Source organism: Prionailurus bengalensis, chromosome A3 (assembly GCF_016509475.1).
Source record: "Prionailurus bengalensis isolate Pbe53 chromosome A3, Fcat_Pben_1.1_paternal_pri, whole genome shotgun sequence".
Taxonomy (NCBI): Eukaryota; Metazoa; Chordata; class Mammalia; order Carnivora; family Felidae; genus Prionailurus; species Prionailurus bengalensis.
Window position 1 is genome coordinate 4,170,154 of NC_057354.1, and position 24,008 is coordinate 4,194,161.

Below are 24,008 nucleotides of genomic sequence, written 5' to 3' on the forward strand. Positions count from 1 at the left end.
GTACGTCCGAGTCCTAACTGCCAAACACGTGACTGTGACCTGACTCGGACAGAGTCTTTGTGGGTATAATTCAATTGAGACTCTTGAGTGAGATCATCCTGGATTTGGGAGCGGCCCTAAACCCCACAACAGGTATACTTACAGGGGGAAGACACGGGAGGGGGGGGGGGTGGGGAGCCTGATCCACAGAAACACAGGGGAGAAGCCCAGGTGTCGACAGAAGCAGAGGCTGGACAGACACAGCCAGGGGACGCCTGAGCCACCAGAAGCTGGAAGAGGCAGGAAGGCTCCTCCCCTACAGCCTTTGGAGAGAGTGTGAGGCAACCGGCCTCCACAACCGTGAGAAAAGTAATCTTTGTTGTTTTAAACCACCAAGTTTGTGGCGATTTTTTCAGGTGGTGCCCAAGTGAGGCACCGCCCCAGTGACCGTCTCCGGCCTCCCACCGGGGCCCGGCGCGCATCTGGGCTGTCTGCCCTCTCCGGGGTCTGCGTTCTTGCCCCCGAGCCCGTCCTCACCACCCGCCAGTCCAGAAAGCTCCTGTTGCACTCTCCCAGCATCTGCGTTTCCGGACGAAACCCCTCGTCTCCCAAGAAAACTCCCCCGACGCTGACCTTGTCCTGGGCGGACGACGAGAACACCTACCACCGCATGCCCCGCGCTCACTGGGCGCTCAGCCCACGCCGGTTTTTACGGAGGTAGGCTTGTCGTGCCTGGCAGATAACGACAAGCGGCATTTATCAGCCGCCGTGGGGGCGGCACGGTGCCCAGTGGATCCTCGTGTGGAGCCACTGGGTAGGTAAAGCCTTCGTCGACGGCCTAGCTGTACGGGCACAGACCCCCAGTGTGATCTGAGCGAAGGGCGGACAGCTAGTGTGTGTGTCGTCACCCGTCACCACAGCAGGGACCGCTGTCCTCTTCAGGGCAGAGTGCGCTCGCTGCTCAGCAGCATAAACGTGGCCCCAGATGTGAGTCTCCCGCGGCAGCCCGGTTTCGCCGTCTTTAAGGTGCTGGGAGACAGCTGGTGGGAACGTTCTGCAGTTTGGGATAACTGGCAGAGTTCCGGGGGGTTCTGGTGGGTTCTGCGGGGGGGGGGCGGGTACCACACAACCAAATCCCTCCGGGCAGTTCCCCGGGGTGCATTGATGGAGGAGGAAAGTAATGGAGTTGGGGATGTGGACATCCACTGGAAGAAAGGGTAAAGCTGGGCAACCTGAGGCATTCCGCCTACCGCCCCGCCCCCGCCCCCTCCCAGCCTCTCCCATGTGATTTTAACCCTTGATGTTCCATAGCAAAGACAATGTATTTCCTGGCCAACCGGTGGAACAAATACTTACCTCGATTTAAATTCTCACCAAGAAAAAAAAAAAATAAATTCTCACCAAGAAACAAGCCACAAGGAACCCTTGTCCTGGCCTACGGGAGCGGGCTTTGGGGCCTGGGGGATGGGGGGGGTGGGGAGGGAGAGGAGGGGAGCACAAAAGAGCCACCCGCCTGCAGGGGGCACTGGTGCTACACAAAGGTGGAGGGGGAGGTGCCCCAGCCAACTCTCCCCAGGGACCAAAACCTCAGCCATCAGACACAGCCCAGGGTCAGCCCTTGAGCCAAAGAGACAATAACCAGCCACAAAAGGATGGTAATTCAGTCACTGCTGGCCAGATGGGACCCTGCAACCTTTCCACAGACGACCTTCATTTTTCCCAGTCGACACCTTGCAAACAAGACTAAGGCCGGGTGCGTTATTGCTGGGGAGGGGGAGAGTGGAGGGGGAACGGAGGTCCAGAGAAGCTGAGTGATTTGCCCTGATTGCCCAGTGATTACGGCTTAAAATAGTCCTTTTTCCAGGAAGCACCGCCCATTAGTTCATCCTTGGTTTGTTTCTGGGCATGACGAGGCGCCTCTGACGGCTTGCGTGTGAGCAGCTCTCGTGTGTCGTCGCCGCTCGTCTTTCTAGTTCACACGGACGCGCAAGTCCCCCGTGGACCCACCGCAGAGAATCGAGGGGACTTCCGTCTCAAAGACGGGGTCCCCAAGAGTTCTGACTCACGTTTTCGAGGTCCCGGGAGAATCTGCACGCAGCGCAGGGCCCGGCACACCTGGCCAGCGCTGAAGGATGTGTGCCCACTTCTCAATATCTCAATGTTCTCCCCGCTACTTTGGGGTCACGGTGACTATCCCCCAGTTGTCACACTTGAGTCCTCACACCTTCAGGGCTCTCGAGGGCACAGCTGGCTGGCTGCTGCCCACCCTGCATCCCCAGCATCTGACGAGGGGCCTGGGCCCTTGCTGTGCCCAGTTGGGACTCACCTCCAAGGAGAACATTACCTGCCGTTTCTGAAGAAGGCTTCCTGGGGGTCCTGCGTGGGCCCAGCCCCTCGAGTGGGGGGAGGTGGCGGTCTTTCCTCAGCACTCTGGGTGGCCTGTGCAGGCCGCCTCCTCTCAGCTGAACGCGGCTCTGTAAGAAACCCCCTCTGCGCCTGTGGGACAGAGAAGCACACGTGTGGTGAACGGTCTTGAGAGCGTGTGCCCGGGAGCCCACGCACAGACACTGATAAAGGCGACGTTCACACAATGAACCCCAAGTCCCCGTGGGGCGCCCGGGAGAACACAAGGCCTCCACCTCTGAGCAGCCTGTCAGCTCGGAAACTCCTCGTCCTTCCTCCCACCGTCTCCCCCGCTAGGACACGGGGCTAGATTGTTGTAGGGACTAAATGAGATAGTGCTTACGAAATGCTTTCCATGCGACTTCGCACAGAGCAAATGCTCAGCGAAGGTTAGCGGCTGTGTAATTAAACACCGAATCACATGGGCTTGACTGCTTAACAGGCAAGCTTCTCAATACAATTCCCTGCAATGACGGAAACGTTCTAGAATCTGCACTGACCACAGAGTGGCCACGCACCACGGGCGGCTACTGAGCATTTGAAATGTAGTTAGTGTTTCTGAGGAACTCACGTTTACATTTTATTTCATTTTAATGAATTTAAATCACCACGTGTGGCGAACGGCTACTGCCTTGGACACCGTGGGCTCAGAGGGTCTACTTTGGAAACACGGGCATCGTAGACTTGCCACGCGGAGAAGCCCTTCCAGTGGTCTCATCCCCAGAAACAGTATTCACATCCCAGTGGGAGGACGCGACAAGGGTTGAGAAAGAAAATTCTAGGCCTTACACTTATTTGTATCCAGACTTTCTTGGATCTACAGCTGTACGCCCTTTTTAATATACACAATACATTAGTGGAGTAAAACGAACACGTAATTCCTAGGTAAACAATGGTGCATTTATTAGGCTATGCAACCAAAAGCAGACCAGCGAGCTGGTCCCGTGCCACCATTTTGCAGGTGAAAGAACCAAGACACAGAGCAGCTGCCGTGTCGCCCTATGACACGCAAGACCGCGTAGCCAAGTGGGGCCAGACCCTTGATCCGCTGGCCCGCACCGTTTCGCCCAGGCCGCCATCAGCGGTCGGCTCTTCGAAAAGACCTTCGCGCTGCCTCTCTCTGCCCACTTAAGTAACAAGGACAGCCTCTCTTTTACAAGCCCCAGTTCACAAGAACCCTACTCCCAGACACTCTTCAGTCTGGGGCGAAGGTGAGGCGACCTGCTTGGCCATCTTCCTTTCTCATCTGTCTGAGCCGCTGCCAGCTTCCAGCTGCAATCCCCTCATCATCAGCGCCGCTCACAGAATTTTAAGCAAGATCTGCAGAATGCTGTATTCTCTTAGGAGCTGACTTTTATGGCACCAACCATGAGAAAGTGACTTTTTGTTCGTCTTTCTGCAGTCTACGCGTTTGGGAGAGGCTCGGCTACCTCCCCGGCCTTGGACAGGAGCTGTCATCCCCCAGGGAGCCCTGCCTTGTTCTCTGAAGCAGTCGCCCCCGCTTGTCAAGACCACAGGTTCCTGAAAGAGCTATCTGAGCCAGGGTGGGGAGCTAATCACAAGCCCCAGAACCAGTCAGGGCTCCCGCTGGGCCCAGACAGAGAGTGATTTCAAAGTGTAGAGACAAAGGGAGGGAGGAGGGTGGGGCGATGCGGGGAGAACTCTTCTCTGTGTGCTGTGGGTCACCTTTACCCCAAGCCAGTGGGTGACTGCCACAAGCCTTCGGGCATTAAGAAAGGCACAGTTTGAACTGCAGAGAGGTTTTGCTTTTGGAAAACGGCCTAGTGAGGGACTGCAGTCAATGAAAATAACTAGAAGACCGAAGAGTCCCAGCCCCTGAACCCAGCTCTCATTAAGGTGGAATCTGGGCCCCCTTTGGCCCTCATGGGGGACTGCCTTTGGAGCAGTATTTGATTTGGTCACGGTCACGGGTCTGCTTCTCCCGCCCCCGGGCTCTCTCAGAACGTTCTGCGTGCAGCCCCTCGTGGAGCGCCGTCCTCTGGGCACGGACACACCGGGTGTGGCGGGGGGGGGGGGAGGGGGCAAGCCTGTCACCATCACCCAGGCCTCCTGCAGTTTAGCAGATGCCACGAGTGCCCGTCTCGACCGCCTCCCCCCACCGCTCCAGATGCTGGGGTGTTGGCTGCTGGTGACTCACATCTACCCCCTTCTCGAGAGGACTGCCCTTGGCTGACGGGAGCCATCTTGCCTAGAGAAACCTGGGAGAGCCTGCACACACCCCAGGAAGGGCCCCTGGCCACTGGCAGCTGCAGGGGGTGATAGCTCGGCCCCTGTGTCCCGTGGTGGCCACTCTCTAGGGCATTCCACACTCCAGAGCTCCCCGTGGGATCAGGCAGGACTGGACACTCAATGCCACACCCCGCTGAGTCCTTCCCTTGCCCTGGTCTGCTTCTCTCACTCCTGAGAGCCCTCCCTCCGCAAATCACCTGTCCAGGAACGCCCATCTCGGGCTCTGCTTCTAGGGAGCCCGACCCCAGACACATGATTCGCATGTTTCCTGTCTCCTCTAACCCCCATTTGCCTGTTTTCCCCCCAGAGACGCTCGCTCAGATACGTCTGACAAACATCCTTGGATACGCGAGGATCCTTATAAATACGTGGTGTCACTTCTGCGCGTGACACTGTCCCACAAAGCCATGCTTTTTCTCACTGTGGTTTTACTCAAGGCTACCTTTTTACATCCTATCTAGGTTTCTGTATTTACGTCTAATTTGCTGTTAGCTGACCTGTAGAGTGGTTTACAGGGTTTTTAATAAGCTGCCACTTAAGGTCCAGATTTTAAATTGAATTCCTATATTCAGTGTACCCTCTGCCCTCTTGGTCTCTCCAGAGGTCTGCCTTCAAGAGCCACCATTACTGACACACGAGATCGGCACAACGTTTTTGTTTATAGGCCTCATGGAAAACTGCTCAGAAAAAAAAGCCTTCTTGCCCCGCATCCGCTCCAGTGGGGACACCGGTGCCTGGTTGGCCAAGGTCAAGAGCTCAGGGGACACCAGTTTTAACTAGAGTTCAGTGAGAAGCTCTCCAAAGGAGGCAGGGTGAGGTTTTTGAGGCCGGCTGAAAGCCACCGGCCACCCTGCCTCCTCCAACCACACTCTCCCCACCCCACACACACACTCGCTGCCCCTTTGATCAGCCAAGTCTGAGGGGCGGAAGGCGGATCCGAGGAGAGGGTCTTACACGTTCATCCCGGGGGGTGGGGGGAACATGTGCTGTCATATCATCCCTTTCGTTTCATCCCACAGGGAACGAAGCAAAGCAACCGGAAGTGGAGGCAAGCAGACCTCAGTGTCCCGCTAAGCAGAACACTGTGGTCAAAGCTTCCGGGGCCTTGGTGACTGTGACAGAGGGTCTCAGCCAGGTGTGGTGGCAGCCACCACACCTCGTTTGTGTCTCCACCTCACCTCAGAGACCGTGCCATCACTCCTGAGAGCCCTACCTCGTTGACCAAGGAAACTCGGTCGGGACTGAAGTGAGCAGGCCCCCGCCTCGGACAAATAAACGCCCGCTTTACAAGGAAAAATGTCATTCTCGGCACCCGGTTTTCTCTCCGCCCCGCACCTTCGATGACTCACATGTACCTTGGGGTCTGCAGTGCACGCCTCCCCCAGATGACCCCCAATGCCTTCCTCGCTCACGCCGACCCACTCGGGACTTGACAGCTCATTGTTCCGTTCGGCAGAAGCTTCACAGAACAAGCGTTTCGTGCTTCCTACGGCACTGGCCACGGTTACAAATTAATCAATAAAATCCAATTCCATGGTCCAGCACTCGCTTTGGGCACGGCGGAGGCGCGGTCTGTGGGCACTCTGGATCTCTATGCCTCTGGTTAATGTCAGGGCAATTAGGCATCCAAGTACGAACTTGCTACATTTTTCCATTTCCACTCTGAAAACAGATCCTGCATTTTCTAATCTCTCTCCTTTCGCTCATGGACTTTTCTTAATGAAAACAACCTCTTCCATTACAGTGTGGTATTTGAAGTAGGGAACAAACGAAGAGACAAATGACATCTAATGGAGGACCCAGAAATGAACTGCAGGTAGGAGTGGGAAGTGAAAATACAGCAAATAGGTGAGAAAAAAAAAGGGGGGGGGGGGAATCAATCCGGAGGTCTGCAAGCTTTGTATCAAGGTCCAGATAGTAAATAGTTTAGATTTTGCCGACCACATACCATCTCTACCACATATTCGTTACATATGTAACCTTTTAAAAATGTAAAAACCACGTCTAGCTCTCAAGGGCATACAAAAACAGGTCAAAAGTCGAGTTTGACCCATGGTCCGTAGTTCTCTATGTGGACAAAAGTAAAAATAAATCCTTCCTTCCGTTGATATGTATACAGAGAGAACACAGGGGAATATCTTTCTGTGTTTGTGACACCGGGAGAGTGAGCGTGAGGAAAGACCTCTTGGACAAGACCAAAAAGCAATGCTCACAAAGGACAAGGCAGTTCCACCCGACGAGTATCAACACATTCACGTTCTCGATGATGAAAAGAAGGCCACTTGCAACAGTGCAGTTGGCAACTTACTCTGGCTGACTACTACCACACTCACCTTTACACTGAAAACAAGTAAAAATGCAGACTGAAGTATAAAAATGTTCAAAACTTTATATTTAAAGTTCAAAACCCAAGTGAAAACTGAAACCTAAAAAGAGAGTTTTCATCTTGAGAGCATTTGCCAAACAAACCAGGTGAGCTTGATGTTGTGTTTGTTTGGTTTTTTAAATTTTTTTTTTTAAACGTTAATTTATGTTTGAGACAGAGAGAGACACAGCATGAACGGGGGAGGGGCAGAGAGAGAGAGGGAGAGACAGAATCGGAAGCAGGCTCCAGGCTCTGAGCCGTCAGCCCAGAGCCCGACATGGGGCTCAAACTCATGGACCGTGAGATCGTGACCTGAGCTGAAGTCGGAGGCTTAACCGACTGAGCCACCCAGGCGCCCCTTGATCTTGTGTTTTTATGGTCTGCGGAAGGGGGGCGGGTAGAGGGAGCAGGATTCAAACCCAAACCCAGAACCTACCCTGGGGACCCTAGAGGCACCCAACGTCTGTACTCCTGCAAAAACTGAGACCTCAGAGGGCCGTACCCTTGATACAAGGGTGAATTAGAAATAAACACCCGGGGCACCTGGGTGGCGCAGTCGGTTAAGCGTCCGACTTCAGCCAGGTCACGATCTCGCGGTCCGTGAGTTCGAGCCCCGCGTCGGGCTCTGGGCTGATGGCTCGGAGCCTGGAGCCTGTTTCCGGTTCTGTGTCTCCCTCTCTCTCTGCCCCTCCCCCGTTCATGCTCTGTCTCTCTCTGTCTCAAAAATAAATAAAACGTTAAAAAAAAAATTATTAAAAAAATAAAAAAAAAAAGAAATAAACACCCTATCCCCACCACTCTTCCCGGGGGACACTGAAAAACTCCACTCTTATCACTAAGTGACTAAGTGAAGGGGGCAAAAGTCTCTTCCGTTAATTTTATAACAATAAGACGGTCTTCTCATGGGTTTGCAATCTGAATTCACAATACACATGACACAAAAAAGCCTAAAACTAAGAATTTTACTTAAAGTAGTGCCCAGTACATGCCTTCAGGCACCTAGTGGGGGGGGGGGGCATTACTGGAGAAACCTACCTCCAACCCAAGTCCCAAAGTTCCAGAAATCTCAGCTCACCATCAAAAATCCAAAGACAAATAAGGAAATAAGTTCCTGCAAGTGAGAACTAATACCTAAAACAGAGTCAGACGTGCCACAACTTTCTATGCTGGCATTATCAGATGTAAAAAATTAAGTGTGTTTTTAGAAAAGGTTGAAAATAAGAGCAAAGATTATAGAATTAAAAAAAAAAAAACCCTAAAATTCATATGGAACCATAAGAGACTCCAAATAACCAGAGCAATCTTGAGCAAGAACAAAAGAGCAGGCAGCATCACACTTACTGATTTTAAAATATACTACAAAGCTACAGTCATAAAAATATTATGGCACTGGCATAAAAATGGATATATCAACTAATGGATCATAACAGAATGCGATAAAGAGCCCAGAAATAAACCCACACGTCTATTGTAAGCTGATTTTCAACAAAAGCGGCAAGAACATACAATGGGAAAATGAGTCTCTTCACAAAATGGGGCCAGGAAAACTGGACGTCCACATGCAAAACAGTGAAATTGGACCCTTACTTTATATCACACACAAAAAATCCAATCAAAATGGTTTGAAGACTTAAACTGCAACTGTAACACTCTTAAAAGAAAAACAAAGGGGGAAATCTTGATACTGGCCTTGGCAATGATTTCCTGGATGTGATATCAAAGGCAACAAAAACAAAAATCACCGGCTGGGACCACATCAAACTAAAAAGCTTCTGCACAGCAAAGAAAACCATCAACAAAATGAAAAGGCAACCTACAGAATGGGAGAAAATATTTGCAAACCATATATTTGAGAAGAGGTTAATACTCAAAATATATAAGGAACTTCTGCAACTCAATGGCAAAAAAAAAAAAAAAAAAAAAAGGCCCGACTTAAAAAAAACAGGTAAACAGCCTGTTACGTATGTCAACCACAGCCTGGGTGACTCAGTCAGTGAAGCTCAGGTCATGATCTCACAGCTCATGAGTTCAAGCCCTGTGTCGTGCTGTATGCTGACAGCTCAGAACCTGGAACCTGCTTTTGGATGCTGTGTCTCCCTCTCTTTCTGCCCCTCCCCCACTTGCACTCTGTGTGTTTCTCTCTCTCAAAAATAAATAAACATTAAAAAAACTTTTTTTAAATGGGTAAAATATGAGTAGACCTTTCTCCATAGAAAATCTAGAAATGTCAGAAGACATACGAAAAGGTGCTCAATATCACTGATCATCAGGGAAATGCAGATCAAAACCACAATGAAAGATCACCTCACACCTGCTGTCTATTATCAAAAAAAAATAATACAAATAAAAGATAGTAAGTATTGACAAGGATGTGGAGAAAAAGGAATCCTTGTCCTATGTTGGCGGGAATTAGTACATCCACCATGGAAAGCAGCACAGAGGTTCCTCAGAAAATTAACACTAGAACCACCCCACGACCCAGCGATCACACTCTTGGGTATATACCCAAACAAACTGAAATGAGGACCCCAGAGAGGTGACTGCACACGCCTGTTCACTGCCGTACTGTTTACAACAGCCAAGATACGGAACCACGCCAAATGTCCATCAATGGATGAATGGATAAAGAAGGTGTGGTATACACAATGGAATATTCCTCAGCCTTAAAGAAACAAGGAAGTCTTGCCATTTGCTGCAACACGGATGAACTTGAAAGATGCTATGCAAAGTAATGTAAGCCAGATACAGAAGAACAAATAGTACATGACCCCAAGTATCTCAGAAATCTAACACAGTCAAACTGATCAAAACAGAAAGGAGAGTGGTGGCTGCCAGGGATTGGAGGAAGGGGGAATCAAGGAGGTGCTGATCAAAGGGTACACAGTTTCACTGTGTGAAAGATGAATGAAGCCTAGGGAACTACCGTACGCCACAGGGCACACAGTCAACAATGCTGGATTATGTACTTAAAAATTTAAGAAGGTAGATCGTATGTCAATGTTCTTACCCCCCAGAAAAAGGAGAGAAACTTCTAGAAATTACAGATAAGTTAAAGACATCATATGTGGGCATGGTTTCAGGGTGTACACTTATCTTCAAACTCATCAACATGTATACATTAAATAGGTCAAGCTTTTACATATGTCAATCATAGCTCAGTAAAGAAAAGACTAGAGAGCAAGAGACTACAAAAAACGATCAAGCAGGTCTGAAAAATAATTAAGTGGAACTTCTTGGAAATAAAGCATAATATACACTAACAATTAAATTTAACACTCGACAGATCAGTAAAAGTTGGGGGACAGGGGGCCAATTAACAGGCTGTTGCAATAGTCCAGGGGCTTTTTCTTCTGACCAAGATGGTTTAACAGCAGCAAGATTTATCCTCCCAAAAAAAAAAAAAGAAAAAAACAGGCAAATGAATAAAACAATGGTTTTCGAGACATGAGTCAAGTAATGAAGGCAGCATCCCCTGAGAGCAGAGAAACAAATGAGGCGAACTTTGTAACCGCTCAGCTTACTGGCGAAGAAATTTACCAGGTTCAGCACCATCTGCTGAAAAGACTGTACTTTCCTCCCCGAATTGCCTTTGAACCTTTGCTGAAAATCAATTGACCAAATACACGGGGCCTATTTCTATACTCTCTAACCCGTTCCATTGATCTATTTGTCCACTATGATGCAAATACCATTCTGCCTTGGATATCTTAGCTTCACAGTGAGTCTTCAAGTCAGGCGGTGTAGTCCTGACAGTGTGGTGCTGCCTCAAAACAGACAGACGAACACACAGTACTGAAACAATTACACGTCCGCGTGCAAAGATAAGAGATTTCCCCTGTCTGTCACATGACACAGAAGAATTAGGTGAAAATGGGCGGCAGGCTTGAGTGTTAAACCTAAAAGTAGAAAACATGAGAAGAAAACGTAGGAGAAAAACCTCTGTGGTCATGGATTAGGCAAAGATTTTTGTAGCGATGACACCAAGAGCATAATCCAGAAAGAATGGTAGGTGGACTCCATCAAAATTAAAAATATACGCTCTTCGAGAGACACTGTTCAGAGAGTTAAAAAAAGGGGGGGGGTGCACCTGGGTGGCTCAGTCGGTTTTAAGTGTCCGACCTCAGCTCAGGTCATGATCTCACGGTTCGTGAGTTCGAGCCCCACATCGGGCTCTGTGCTGACAGCATGGAGCCTGGAGCCTGCTTCCCGCTTCTGTGTCTCGTCCTCTCTCTGCCCCTCCCATGCTCGTGCTCTGTCTCTCAATAATAAATAAATGTCAAAAAAAATTTAAAAAAAAATAACAACAAGGCACAGACTGGAAGAAAATATTTACAAGTCACATATCTGATGCAGGACTTACAACCTGAATATGTAAAGAATTCTCAAAACTCAACAATAAGAAAACAACCCATTTTTATGATGGCCAAAGGACTCGGACAGATACTTCACCGAAGAAGAAACATGGAAGACAAGCCCGTGAAAAGATGCTCGATGTCTTAGTCAGGAGGGAAGTGCAAATTCCAGCTTGCGAGACGCCGCCACGCATCTAGAAAAACGACTGAAGTGAAAAACTGGGCCACACGAAGGGTCGGCAAGGTCGTGGAAACACGGGAAGTTTCACGTGGCTAGTGAGAACGTGAAATAACATGGCCGCTTCGGAGAATGTTTTGGCAGCTTACCGTGAATCACACATCTCCCGTATGAGCTAGACAGTCCGCTCTTCGATATCACTCAAGGGAACGTAAAGGGTACATCCATACAGGTAAGAGTCTGTTCCTTTGACATTTTTCTTCTTTGTTTGTTCATTTCAGGGGGGGTGGGGGGGGGAGTGATGGTGAAACAGGTGCAGGGGATAAAGAGCACTCTTACCCTGATGAGCACCGAGTAACGTATAAAGTGGGGAACCAGTAGATTGTATACCTGAAACTAATATAACACGGTGTTAATTATACTTGAACAACAACAAAAATAACCAGCTCAAAATTTTAAAAAGTGAAGTATATATCCACAAAGACCTGCGTATGGGTATTTATAGTTCTTACGTGTCACAGCCTCAAACTGAAACAAACCATGAATGTCTACCGATAAGGAAATGTATCAACTGTGACATATCCACAGGATGGCTTAGTACGCAGGCATAAGAAGGAACGAATTGATACACACGACGTGGATGAACCTCAAAATCATCGTGCTGAGTGAAAAAAAAGTCAGCCCCCCCCACCCCACCCCACACACAAAAAAGAGCACATATTGTGTGATTCTGTTCCTATAAAATTTTAGAAGAAGGGAACTACTCCGTGGTTCCAGAAAGCACATCAGGGGCTGTCTGGGGAGGGGAGGGTGGCCAGAGGGAAGACGCATGGAAATTTGAGGGATTTTTGATACATTCATTATTCTGATTATGTTGTTGGGTTTCACAGGTGTATACACACATCAAAACTTATTAAATTTTACACTTTAAATGTGCATAACATTGAAATTCAATATACCTTAATAGAGCTTTAAAAAATAACTTAGGGGGTTGAGAAAATTCATAAAATTTTAAAGACAGCATCTAAATTTTCACACAGAAAGACAAGGTTATTGAAAACAGAGGTTAAGACATGTCAAAGAGAAGATCTAAGACATGTTATTTCAGGGTTCCAGAAAGAGAAGACAGAGAACAGGGTAGAGATGATGTTTGAAGAATGAAGGCAGAGAATTTTCTAGGTAGACATCAATCCACAAATCACAAAAGCCCAAGGGACTCCTAACGGAATAAATAATAGTAACATATACCTTTATACATCAAAGTAAAACAATGGAACACCAAAGATTAAAAGAAGATCTTAAAAGTAGCCAGAGATAAGAGACCAGAGAGGAGTACACGAATAGCTGACTTCTCCGCCACAAAACGGAAGCCAAAAGACAGTGCATGAGATCTCTGACATACGGAGAGCAAATGACTGTCAACCTAAGGTTGTACACCCAGAAAAAACAGTTTTCGACAAGGATGAAATACATGTACTTTCAGATTAATGAGAACTGGGATTTTTCTGCTCTAAAGGAAGTTTTCAGAAATATGTTTCAGACAGAAGAACGGTCCCAGAAGATCTGATATGTGAGAATGAAGGGGCAAGACGTTTGCAATTATGTGGGTAAAACATATATAAATGGGCTTTTAAAAGACAGAGAACAGATGTGGGGAAATATCTGCAGTGCGTGTAATGGCAAAGCACACGTACAAACCTAGGATATATACAGAATTCTACAAAGTCTGGATGCGCAAAGCATAAAAGTAAGCCAATAACAAACATCAGTAGGAATATGGGAGCAGAGCCAACCTTCACTTACACCTGGAGGAAATGTAAATTGACACACCCACTCTGGAGAGTGATTCAGTGATAACGCGTGAAGTTGAAAATGTGATTACCTTATAACCCAACAATTCCACTTTGGGGTGTATTCTTGGAAAACTTCTTGCATTGTGCTTAAGGAGGCATGCATACACATTCATTCACTGCAAAGTTAGCAAAAAATATATATATATATTTGGAAACCATTTAAATGCCCACAAATAGGGGAACGGACAATAAAATGTGCCATACTCGTGCAAGGGAGCACGCTACAGCACTTACAATGAATGAATTTGGTCCAACATGGCTGGATCTTCAAAAACACAACACTGAGTTATAAAGCGAACTGAAGAATGATGAATTCGGTATGATGTTTATACACACCCCCAAGGGGCGCCTGGGTGGCTCAGTCAGTTGAGCATCTGACTTCAGCTCAGGTCATGTCTTGTAGTTCATGAGTTCGAACCCCGCGTCGGGCTCTGTGCTGACAGCTCAGAGTCTGGAGCCTGCTTCCGATTCTGTGTCTCCCTCTCTCTCTGCCCCTCCCCCGCTCATGCTCTGTCTCTGTCTCAGAAATAAACATTAAAAAAATTTTTTTAAATAAACATTAAAAAAATATAAAGACACAAAACAATCGCATGTATTAGTGTATACACCGATTTGTAAAGTATGAAGACACAGATCGAAACAATCAGTGCCAAATATGTAAACCTACATAATTATCTTGTTTTGTTTCATTTTACATAATATATAGTATACAAACTAATATTTTATTTTTTAGAGGCTCAGAAACAAATATGACAAAATATTAATATTTGTTAATTCTGGACCATTACCTAGCAGTCTGTTATATATTTTTCTGAACTTTTCTGCATTTTCAAATGTTTTCAAAAAAAAAAAAAAAAGGAGTAAAAGAAAACAGATACTCTGCGACACGAATTCCACCATTTGCTGTGACTTAGGGCCAATGGGGAATCCCTGCTACAGTGTTTCGTTTTCTGGTGAAACGTAAAATGGGAGTGTGAATGAGAAAACAGACCCCTTTCCTGAGAACCCGCGAGCGGACGAACGACAGACATTCGCGTACACCCACGTACGTGAGCAGGTAGACACGTACGTCCACGGATGCATATGTGCATATATACGGTCATACACATGTGGCTGGACAGACAGATGGACAGGTGGACGGTGTGGAATAATGACCCCACCCTAAAAGATGCCCATATGCTAATCCCCAGAGCTGTGACTAGGTTACCTTCCGTGGTAAAAGGGAATTTTTAAGGGCACAGACCCCATGATGACGAGGACGTCCTGGATTAGCCAGGTAAACCCAGCCTAACCACGTGAGTCCTTAAAAATGAAAGAGAGGCAGAAGGTCAGAGAAACGAAGCTGGACAGGAAGGGAGCAGGTGCCTGAAGGGTGAAAAGGGACCCAGCCCGCCCTTGCCGGTTCAGGACACAGACGAGGGGCCACCAGCCATGGGGCAAAATTCTGCCAACAACGCAAATGAGTAGGAAGCCCATTCTCCACGGGAGCCTCCAGAAGGAACGCGGCCCTGCTGGCACCTTGATCTTGTCAGGTTACCCCCTTAATGAGCTCTGACCTACAGAACTTTGAAATAATACACTGGGGTTGTTTAAAAACGCATCTACGTTAAACTGGTGGTTTGTTACAGCAGCAACAGAGATAGACGGTAGCCAGGTAGGTGGGTAGATAGACAGCCCAAGCAACCCTTCATCAAATTAGTTTTTCCGTTTGGTTATCTGCAAAGTGAGTGTATGCAAATCCTATGTTACTATTAACTTCTGTTACAAATTCGCCCTAAGTTACTATGCGAGAGATGGACAATTTCAACACATTGAAGACAAAACACGAGCTCTGTACATGGCTTCCAGAACAGTGAGCTGAAGCACCTCTGGGCACCACCTTTCAGCATTTTCCCCGCACCAGCACTGAGAGCGAGCGCCGATCCATGTCTCTGAAGCTGGACCAAATACGAAAGAGAAGCAGCACATTTCTCCAAAAAGCTCTATCATCTAACTGTGCCACCCACCACCAGAAAATGGATTGAGTTTGACACCTCACACGAGTCAAACGAATTGGTCATCTCCTTTATCAAATCTTTGCAGGCCAAGTGCCATTGAACCAGTGGCTTCATAAGAAACTTGCCTTTAGAAGGAACTTTCTTAGAAGGCCAGCATCATATTCCCCTCCGAACACCTCCCCAGACATGTGTGTCCTTCACTAAGAGGACCATTCATCATGAATGATCTGATGCAAGGCACTGGGTCAGAAAACTCAACTGGTTGCAACTCTAATTCCATTAGCTGGGTGAGCCCGGGAAAGCTGGGCCTGGCAGACACAGCCTGGGGTGATCCTGCAGGTCACGCCTTTGTGTAATCCTCTCCTCTTGAGGATTTGCTGATGCAATTGAAGTTTCTATCAAAAGGTAGATTATCCTGGGCGGGCCTGACCTAATCAGGCAAGCCCTTCAAAAGCTCTAGAAGTCAGAGACAAGGCACCAGAGGCACATTCTGTCTCCACTGCTGGTCTTTAAGAAACAAGCTACCACAAGGGGCACCTGGGTGGCTGAGCCAGTTAAGCATCTCTTAGTTTCAGCTCAGGTCATGATCTCACGGTTTGTGAGTTCGAGCCCCGCATCGGGCTCTGTGCCGACAGTGCGGAGCCTGCTTGCGATTCTCTCTCTCCCTCTCTCTCTGCGCCCCTCCCCCACTCACATGGTGTTTCTCTCAGACAAATAAACAAACTTAAAAAAAAAAAAGCAGCAAGAAGCTATCATGAAGTCTATGCCTCAAAAAAATGAATTCTGCCAACAGGCTGTGAAGGCAATGAAACCAGATGACGGGAGGGGGAACCACAGAAGTACAGAGGTCGAGGAGGTTCCACTGTGACAGCGAGGTCTTGCCCGAGAGGAGGGGGAGCCAGCTATGTGAACAGCCACAGGTGAGCTCTGCAGGAGGAGGTGGGGGGGGGGGGGGTCTGCAAGTGCCAAGCCCCGAAGCTGACATGAACTCAGGACAGTTGTAAGCCAAAAAAGGCACAAACGACAAATGAATCACGGTTGCCCAATAAATGCTCAATGGACATAAAAATCTCAGTGGCCCCATTCTCACTTCACCCAGTCAGGGGCTCCAGGACAGAGCTGCCCAGTCTGAATTCAGACCCCTCCTGGTTCTGCACTGGGGCCAATGCCCCCTTGCCTTGCCACCCACGGGCTCTTGCCGAGAAGCTCGCTGGCTGGGGAGGCGGTCTTCTGCCCCCCCCCCCCTCCACCAGGCCGCACGTTAAGACCAAGGTTTGCACACTCGAACGTCACACGACAGGGAGAGGTGGGGCCTGAGCAAGCTGGGGAGCACGGGCGCTGCTCCCGCCAGCCGCTGCCATGCAAGAGGGAGGGCCTGGCGTCCCCAGGGCTTCAGATGTTTCGAGACAAGCTGGAAATCCAGGTTTTTCTGTGACCTCTCCTGGTATTTATCTGGCTACTAAGAGCCAAGACTTTCAGATACAGTCAGGCCTAACAAGATTCCCACACGGGCCATGTGCGGCCCAGGAGATGCTGGGACACCTCCCCGGGCCTCCCGGGGCGTGGGCCTGGCACCAGCAGCCGCGCTGGGAAGGGTTCCTGCGCGGCCTCCACCTGCGGCACCCGGCACCTGGCAGGTACACGGTGCTGAGCTGTTGCACTGGGTGGGGTCCCGGGAGGCGGGAGTGGCTAACAGGCACGCACGCTCGGCCCTCTCCCCACGACTCCCGGGCCCGTGACTGACACCCAGAAACAGCCTTGGCGGCCGTCACTCCGCGTAACCTAGCGCTCCTCCCAGGTCAGTCCAACATGGGAGATGCCGCTGGAGGGACGAGGCCACGTGCCAGTGTCCCTGTGCTCCCAGAATCCACGGGCAGCTACTCTTCGGTCTGGCTAGCGTTCATTCGGTCTGAAAAGGGCACCCAAGTATTCCCCGAGGGAGCCATCCCTCCCCCACTCCGCACGGTTCATGGGTGCGGGGTAGGGCCGGATGTCCCCGTGACACAGAGCAATCCTTCTTTCGTTTGGCAACGAACAGGTGGGCTGAAACGTGGCTTGGGGCAACACTAGCATGGCTCCTCCAAGAGTGCTCCCTGGGCCGGCACCCTTAGCATCACCTGGGAGCCCGTGGGAAACGCCAGCTCAGGCCCCAGACCGGAGGACTGTGACTCAGCATCACAAGAAAACCCAGAAAACTCCAGGTGACTGTCAGGTCCACCACGGGCTGTGGAGCGCAGAGCAACCGGGCTCTGGGGGAAGACTTGCTGATTCACATCTGGGTCCGTGAGGCCACATCTGGCCACCTGATCTGTCTGCGTCTCGGGCTCCTCGGGAGGAAAATGGGGCGGGGTCATTACACAGCACCCGGGGCACAGCAAGCCCTCAGCCGTGTCAGCCCTGGACACGCGGGCCTGGCAGACAGCTGAGCCGGGGCCCCCTCTCCAGGCACGTCCAGAGGACGTGTCTTCTCCAGCAGCCGAGGTTCTGAGCAGCTGCAGGGAAGAATTCGAACCCTGCCCGGCCTCTTGAAGAGTATCTCGGGTTTGGGTCAAATACTGACAATGGGGGCAAAAGGTGGGAGCCTTCCAGGGAGGGGAGACTAGGGGGCCAAGACGTGGCGGGGGATTTGGGAAAGCAGCAGGGACCTGGGTTCAGAGTGTGAATTTGAGAATGGGAGAGGGGGAGGAGGCTCAAAGTCACCGTGAGCGGGACAGGAGGCCATGGGAAGAATCAGACAACAGCTTCTCGGGTGGCACGGAGGGGCTGGGGCCTGGCTAAAGAGGGGCCTTTCCCCCTTGTCCACAGTGGTTAGAGGGTTTGGAGCAAAGGGGCGAGACCATCAAAGAACGGTGTGATGAAAGACTGTATTAGTAAAAAACCTGTGCGTCCCATTTGCTGTCAGGAGATGCTGTGTGTGCACACACACCACAGGGAAAAGTCTGGAAGGGAGCGCCCCACGCACTAGTGGCATTACCCCGAGCACGAGGACTAGGATGCTTTATCATCTCCTCTTTGCTCGTCTGTATTTCCCAATTTTTCTGCAAAGGACACGCACCGCTTGCATAAATAAAAAAAGCAATAAAAGCTGTAAATAATTAATGCACTCTCTCCTCAAGACTTAAGCCAGTGGATGTGTTTGCAACTCAGTTATTTCAAATATTTATTGGACTCCTGGCCTTAGAATGTTTGGCCCTCCAAAGAAACACACGATCCGATCGGGGGTAGGGGGACTGTGCAGATGGGCTGATGGAGAACCAACTGATTCCTTTACCCACGGACCTCCAGACCCTCACTCCCACACACAAGCCCTTCCTCTGGAGCACACGGACAGCTCTGGAACCCCGCGAAGGTCTTCCCGGGAGTTAGCGGAACCGCCCCCTGTAGCTCCAGATACGCTGGGCACGTGTGAGACGGACAGTGGGTCACACACCCTACCTTCTGGAGCGGACGCTCAGCCTCTTCTGTTTGCCACTCCCCCGAAACAGCTTTGCCTTCCTCCAAGGCGGTCCTTTCTTCCATTCAGGCTCAGACACCCGCTCCTGGGACACCATCCCTGAGGCCACTGGGCAGAAGAGCTGAAAATACCCGGCACGTTGGCATCATACTGCTGAGAGCCCTACAGTGCTAACTGGGGGCCCAGGGGACACCGTGGCCAGCCCTGCCCCCACCCCCAACTCCATCCATCTCTCTAGGAACCCCTGCATCCCAGGCCTAATTGCCTGGCGGAGGAAGGCAGGCCAAACTGGGTCTTGGACCCAGCACATTCTTTATTAATCGCCATTCTCGGGATCAAGAGCAGCCTGTGGGGCTCTGGAGTCCAGGCACTGTTCGGCACGGCTACACCAGAACCGAGGCTTCAGGATACTCTCCGGCTGCCCTGGCCCAAGATATCTCAGAGCAGGACATAACCCAGACATATGGATGCGCTCTTAAGTTGGGACCACACACCTACCACTTAGGTAACAGGTGGACACTCTGCAGCACTCAGCCCCCTTCCCTTTTAGCCACTGCTCCCAGGAAACTCAGACGCAAGTTGAATCTGATCATAGTCATTGTTTCCTCAGTCCCCAGTACGGTAACTCTATTTTTTTTTTTAAGTAATCTCTACATCCAATGTGGGGCTTCAACTCACAGCCCCAAGATCGAGAGTCACATGCTCTACCGCCTGAACCAGCCAGGCACCCCAACAACTCTCTCCTTTTAAGAGATGGGGTTTCACCTGGAATCTCTCTCTCGGTAAGAGTTTCTGGTTTATAATCTTAGGTTACCCAGAGAACTCTCTCCTCGGCAGGGTTTCATTTCACTTTTTGCTGCTGTTACCAGGAAGCTCAGAGTAAAATTTAAGGTCTAGGGATGAAAAGTATCTCATCCAGGGTCCTGGGTGCAGTAATTCTTTCCCTTGACATTTCTGTGCATGAGTCTGTTTTCTTTTGTGTTGCACGTTCAGCCCTTGTCCTATCTTGCCCCGTATGTGACAGCTCAGCCTCCTCTGGGAGCAGACGGCAGGTGTTATGAGGCCAGCTTCCCGCTCCCTCTCCTTCACTACAAGTGCCGCCTGCCAAGCACGCTGCCCCAGCCCCAGGGCCCTGGGCAAGGGGGTGGGGGGGGGGGCGTTACCTTTGCTGTCCGCACCTGCCCTCCTTCTCCCAGGGCCGTCCTCGTCCGTCCTCCCACCACCGCCCTGCTCAGGGGCCGGGCATCTGGACCCTCGTCCCGGGTGCTGCCACCAAGGAAGTGCAGAGCCAAGTAGACAGAGGCGGTCGTTTCCTTCTGCTCTGTGGGCAGAGGCAGGCTTCGGCTCAGGCAACACCACGTGAGTCGGGGCTCAGCCCTCAAGGACGGGAAGGGGCCCTGGGCCCTGGTGCTCCGCAGGGTTTCTGAGTGGGTACACGAGGCCAGCTGGGGCCAGCCCGGGGACGCGGGGGCCGTGAGGAAGCAGCAGCAGGAACTGAGCCCGGCCAGAGGCCCTGAGGGGGGCTTTTCCGGGGCATTCTCGGGAGGTCCGCCCAACTCCCTGCCGAGGGCACAAGGACTCAGGACACCCCCAGAGGGCCTGGCCCCCACTGAAGTGCTACCCACGCAGAGGTGTCGGGGCTCAGGGGTCCCACTCTTCTGGGTGGCACACGCTGGGGTGGGCAGGAAGGAGGTCGTCTCCCTGGAGGCACCGGAGGACGAGCCAGGGGACGGCCCTGCTGCTGGGGTGTCGGCATCCAAGTCTGGCTTCTCCTCTCCCTGCACCCCCTTTCTCCTGCCCCAGTGCCTGGACCAGCCGGGATCCTCCTCGAAGATGTCTGCTCCACCGGAGGCCAAGCCTGTGGCTGGGCAGGGCGGCAGGCGGGTCCCCAGCCCTGGCCCAACAACGGAGGGCTGTTCCTCCGGCCACCTTCTCCTGCAGAGAGGGTCCTGGCCTCGTCTGGGACCCTGGGCGGTGGGAGGTGGGGGGCAGGCCTCACCCTGAGGCAGCCTGAGCAGGTACTTGGGGGGAAAGGCAGTGTCTGCCGGGGCAGTGAGGACGCCGGGGGCCTGGGGCTGCGTGGCCAGCTGGGGGTGACGTCCAGGGGACACAGCTGCAGGACACGGGTCCTGCAGGACCTGCCTCAGGGCCACAGGTGGAACAGCAGAGGAGACGCCACAAACTTCCGACGGCTTTGCTGGCTCCCCAGCCCTGCCCCCCGCCACGCCATCAGCACTCCCGCGCGGCTCTCCCAGCTTGTCCCCAGGATCACCGTCCTGGTTGTGAGATGGCGGGGAGGTGGCCTGCCCGGGGCCACTCGGGGTCTCTCCTTCTGCTCCCACGGGCTCTGGCGGCTCCTGGCAGCTCAGCTTCTCGACCTTCAGCTTCTTTCTCTCCGATGGGAGCTTGTCCTCTGAAGGCCGGGGCTCCCCAGTGCCACCGCTGGGTTGCCTCGACACCGTTGGGGCCTGCTGGCAGGTCTCCTTGCCGCCCCCACCACGGGTGCCTCCTTCCAGGTTAGGGTCTGCCGAAACTGGCATGGGAGCCTCTAGGTTACCTCCCTTGAGGGGACCAGGTGCTCCCGGCCGCTGAGTCCCCAGCTCCAGCCTCCCATTTGGAGGAAGCAGAGGGCTCTTGCTGCCCAAACAGGGGGGTTCTCTGCAGCTGAGGGTGGAGGGTAAGGTGGCCCTGTTCACCCTGGGCTGGTCCCTGCCTCCTGCTCTGGCCACCGTCTCCCCCTCCGTGGCTGGATCCATCACCGGGAAGCCCTCCTGGGCCAGTGGACGTCCCCAAGGCCCCGGCTGGGTCCCCACAGACACATCTCCACAGACGGGGGTCCGCCCGCCCTGCGATGGGGCTGTGCCCTCGTCCCCTGCTACCTCTTCCTGGAGAGGACGACCTAGCTCTGTCCCACTCCCCACCGTCCCCTCCCGTGCCTTCTTGCCTCCGTGGTAGCTGGTTTTCATTTTCTGGTAGATTCTCTTGAATGTCTCTTTCCCATACACCTGCCACTTGTCCTGGGAGAACATCTTCAGCGGCCTCTGGCCGCACTTCTTCCCGGCTGCTCCGCCCCTGCTGGCCGCCCCCTCCCCCGCAGCCGCTCTGCTTCCATCCAGGTCCTCTGTGGGGGCCGGGCCGTCTCCGGTGAGGGGACACGGCAGGTCCTCCACGGCCGCCTGTCTGACCAGGGCCCGGGGGTGACCGCCGGGGACGTCCGCCGGCCGGGCAGGGGCGGGCCTGGGGCTCAGAGGCTTCTGCCTCCGGGGACCGGCGTCCCGCGGGTCCGGCGGCTCCTGCCACGTTCCCGTGCCCTCGACGAAGGGCAGCGAGTTGCTCCTGGTGATGGGCACGCACGCCACGGTGGAGGAGAGCTGGGTGGGGACGGAGTGGAAGAAGACTGGGCGCGCCTTGTCGGGGGGCGTGAAGGTAGAGCGGGCCGGGCCCAGGGCGGCGGGCTTCCTGCGGCCGGAGGGCAGCGCCCGGATGTCGAAGTGAAAGGAGTCCTTGTAGGTGTAGGGCACGGGCAGGTCGATGCTGCCCTGCTTGCACAGGACCGTCTTACGGGGCCGCACGTTGTCCAGCTGGGAGTCGTCCACCACGGCCTGGTTGTGAGAGATGAGCCAGGCGATGCGCTGTTCCAGCTGCCGCTCCAGCCGCGGGCCCGGGGCCGCCTCCCCCTCCGACAGGCCACGCAGGGGGCTGCCGGGGGCCGGCGGCTGCTCCGCGCTGTCCGAGCGGGACAGGTAGCCCGAGTCCGTGCTCTCACACTTCCTCAGCCGGCCCTCCGAGGCCCTGACGTCCCGGGCTTTCTCCGAGGACGGCGCCGCCTGCTGCCGCGGGGCGCACGGCAGGCCGGCGGTCGGGGACGGCTGCTCTGGCGACTTCCGCCTCAGCTGGGAGCCGCCGGCCAGGGTGCGCGCGGGGGAGGCCGCGTGGGCAGAGTCCACGGGGGTCTCTCTGTCGGCTGGTGCGGACCCCGGACGGGGAACGGCTTCCAACTTCAGACCCAGGGTCTTAGCGACAGAAGACGGGTGCGTGGCTGGCACCGGGCAGCGCCCGGCACCCTGGGCGCCTGGAGAGAGGGGCCTCCCGGATCGGCTCTGGCTCCAGCCGTCCCCTGCGCCCGCTGCCCTGGAGCTCTCTCCGGCCCCGTCCCCCTCCTCCAGGAGGCTGCCGCCCCCTCCCTCAGACTCCGAAGACAGCCGGGAGTGGTTGAGGTGCGTCTGGGTGCGCCTGTGCTTGTACAGGTTGCTCTGGGTCTTAAAGGCGATGCCACAGGTGGCACACGGGAAGGGCCTCTCGCCCGTGTGGGACCGGATGTGCTTCTCCAGAACGCTGGGCTTCAGGCAGTCGCGGCCACAGTGTGGACAGAGGTACTTGCCGGCGTTCCGTACCTTCCCCGGGCTGCCCAGCGTGGGCCCCAGGCCCGGCGACAGGACGGGCAGCGCGCCCACGATGTTCACGGTGAGGGTCGGGGCCGCCGGCTTCCCCGCCTGGGTGGGGCCGGGGCCTTCGGGCTGCAGCAGGGGGCTGAGGATAAAGGGTCCACCGCCCCCATCCAGGCTGCCCGTCACCAGGGGGGCACGTGGCTGGAGGCCCCCCGGGGGCCCCGTGTGGTACAGCGGGATGGGCAGGGCCTTCAGGAACACGGCGGGGGCCAGACCCTGCTCCGGTGACAGAATGACGGGGCCCAGGGTCAGGTGAGGCGAGACCTGCCCACCTGAGGCTCCTGGGTGTCCAGAGGCAGGAGCCGGCTGGTCCCGGGCAGGCGAGGCAGGGCGAGTGAGTTCTGGCACCTCCATGCTGCATCATCCGGGTGGCCCAGGATGCCTGGCGACCTGTGGGCAACAGCCAAACTTTACCATGGTACCTCTCTTCTCTGATCGTGCAGTAAACTCTTCCCTGCCCCCACCAGGCATGCCGTCGCCCCACTGAAGCCCAGGAACAATCCCCCAAGAGAAGCACCGTCATCCCCACGTTACGAAAGGGGAGACAGAGGCTCCAAGAGCGGAAGCGACTTCACAGGCAGCTGACACATGGCAAAGCAGGATCCGGACCTGCTTTGAATCCTGTCTATTTCACATGCTGAAAGGGAACTCTTAACTCCCGCCCCCTACCCAGGCCCACGGCAGTCTTGTCACTGTCCCTCCCAACACCCAGCACAGGGCCCTGTGCAG

General features: G+C 53.1%; 1 protein-coding gene across 2 annotated transcripts in view; it reads right to left on the reverse strand.

Annotated features, from left to right (window-relative positions):
• Positions 1–23,665, reverse strand: part of ZNF831 (zinc finger protein 831) — a 69,179-nt gene extending 45,514 nt beyond the window's left edge. Inside the window, exons 1-3 of one of the 2 annotated variants that reach the window (XM_043553559.1) lie at positions 20,010–23,665; positions 18,813–18,952; positions 2,324–2,475 (exon numbers count right to left, since the gene is read on the reverse strand). In XM_043553559.1, the coding sequence (XP_043409494.1) occupies positions 2,324–2,475; positions 18,813–18,952; positions 20,010–23,633 (3,916 nt within the window). In that variant the 5' untranslated portion in view covers positions 23,634–23,665. Of the gene's footprint in view, positions 1–2,323; positions 2,476–18,812; positions 18,953–19,994 lie in introns of both variants that reach the window. The other variant, XM_043553558.1, reaches the window with a different exon arrangement.
• Between the last annotated feature and the right edge of the window lie 343 nt (positions 23,666–24,008).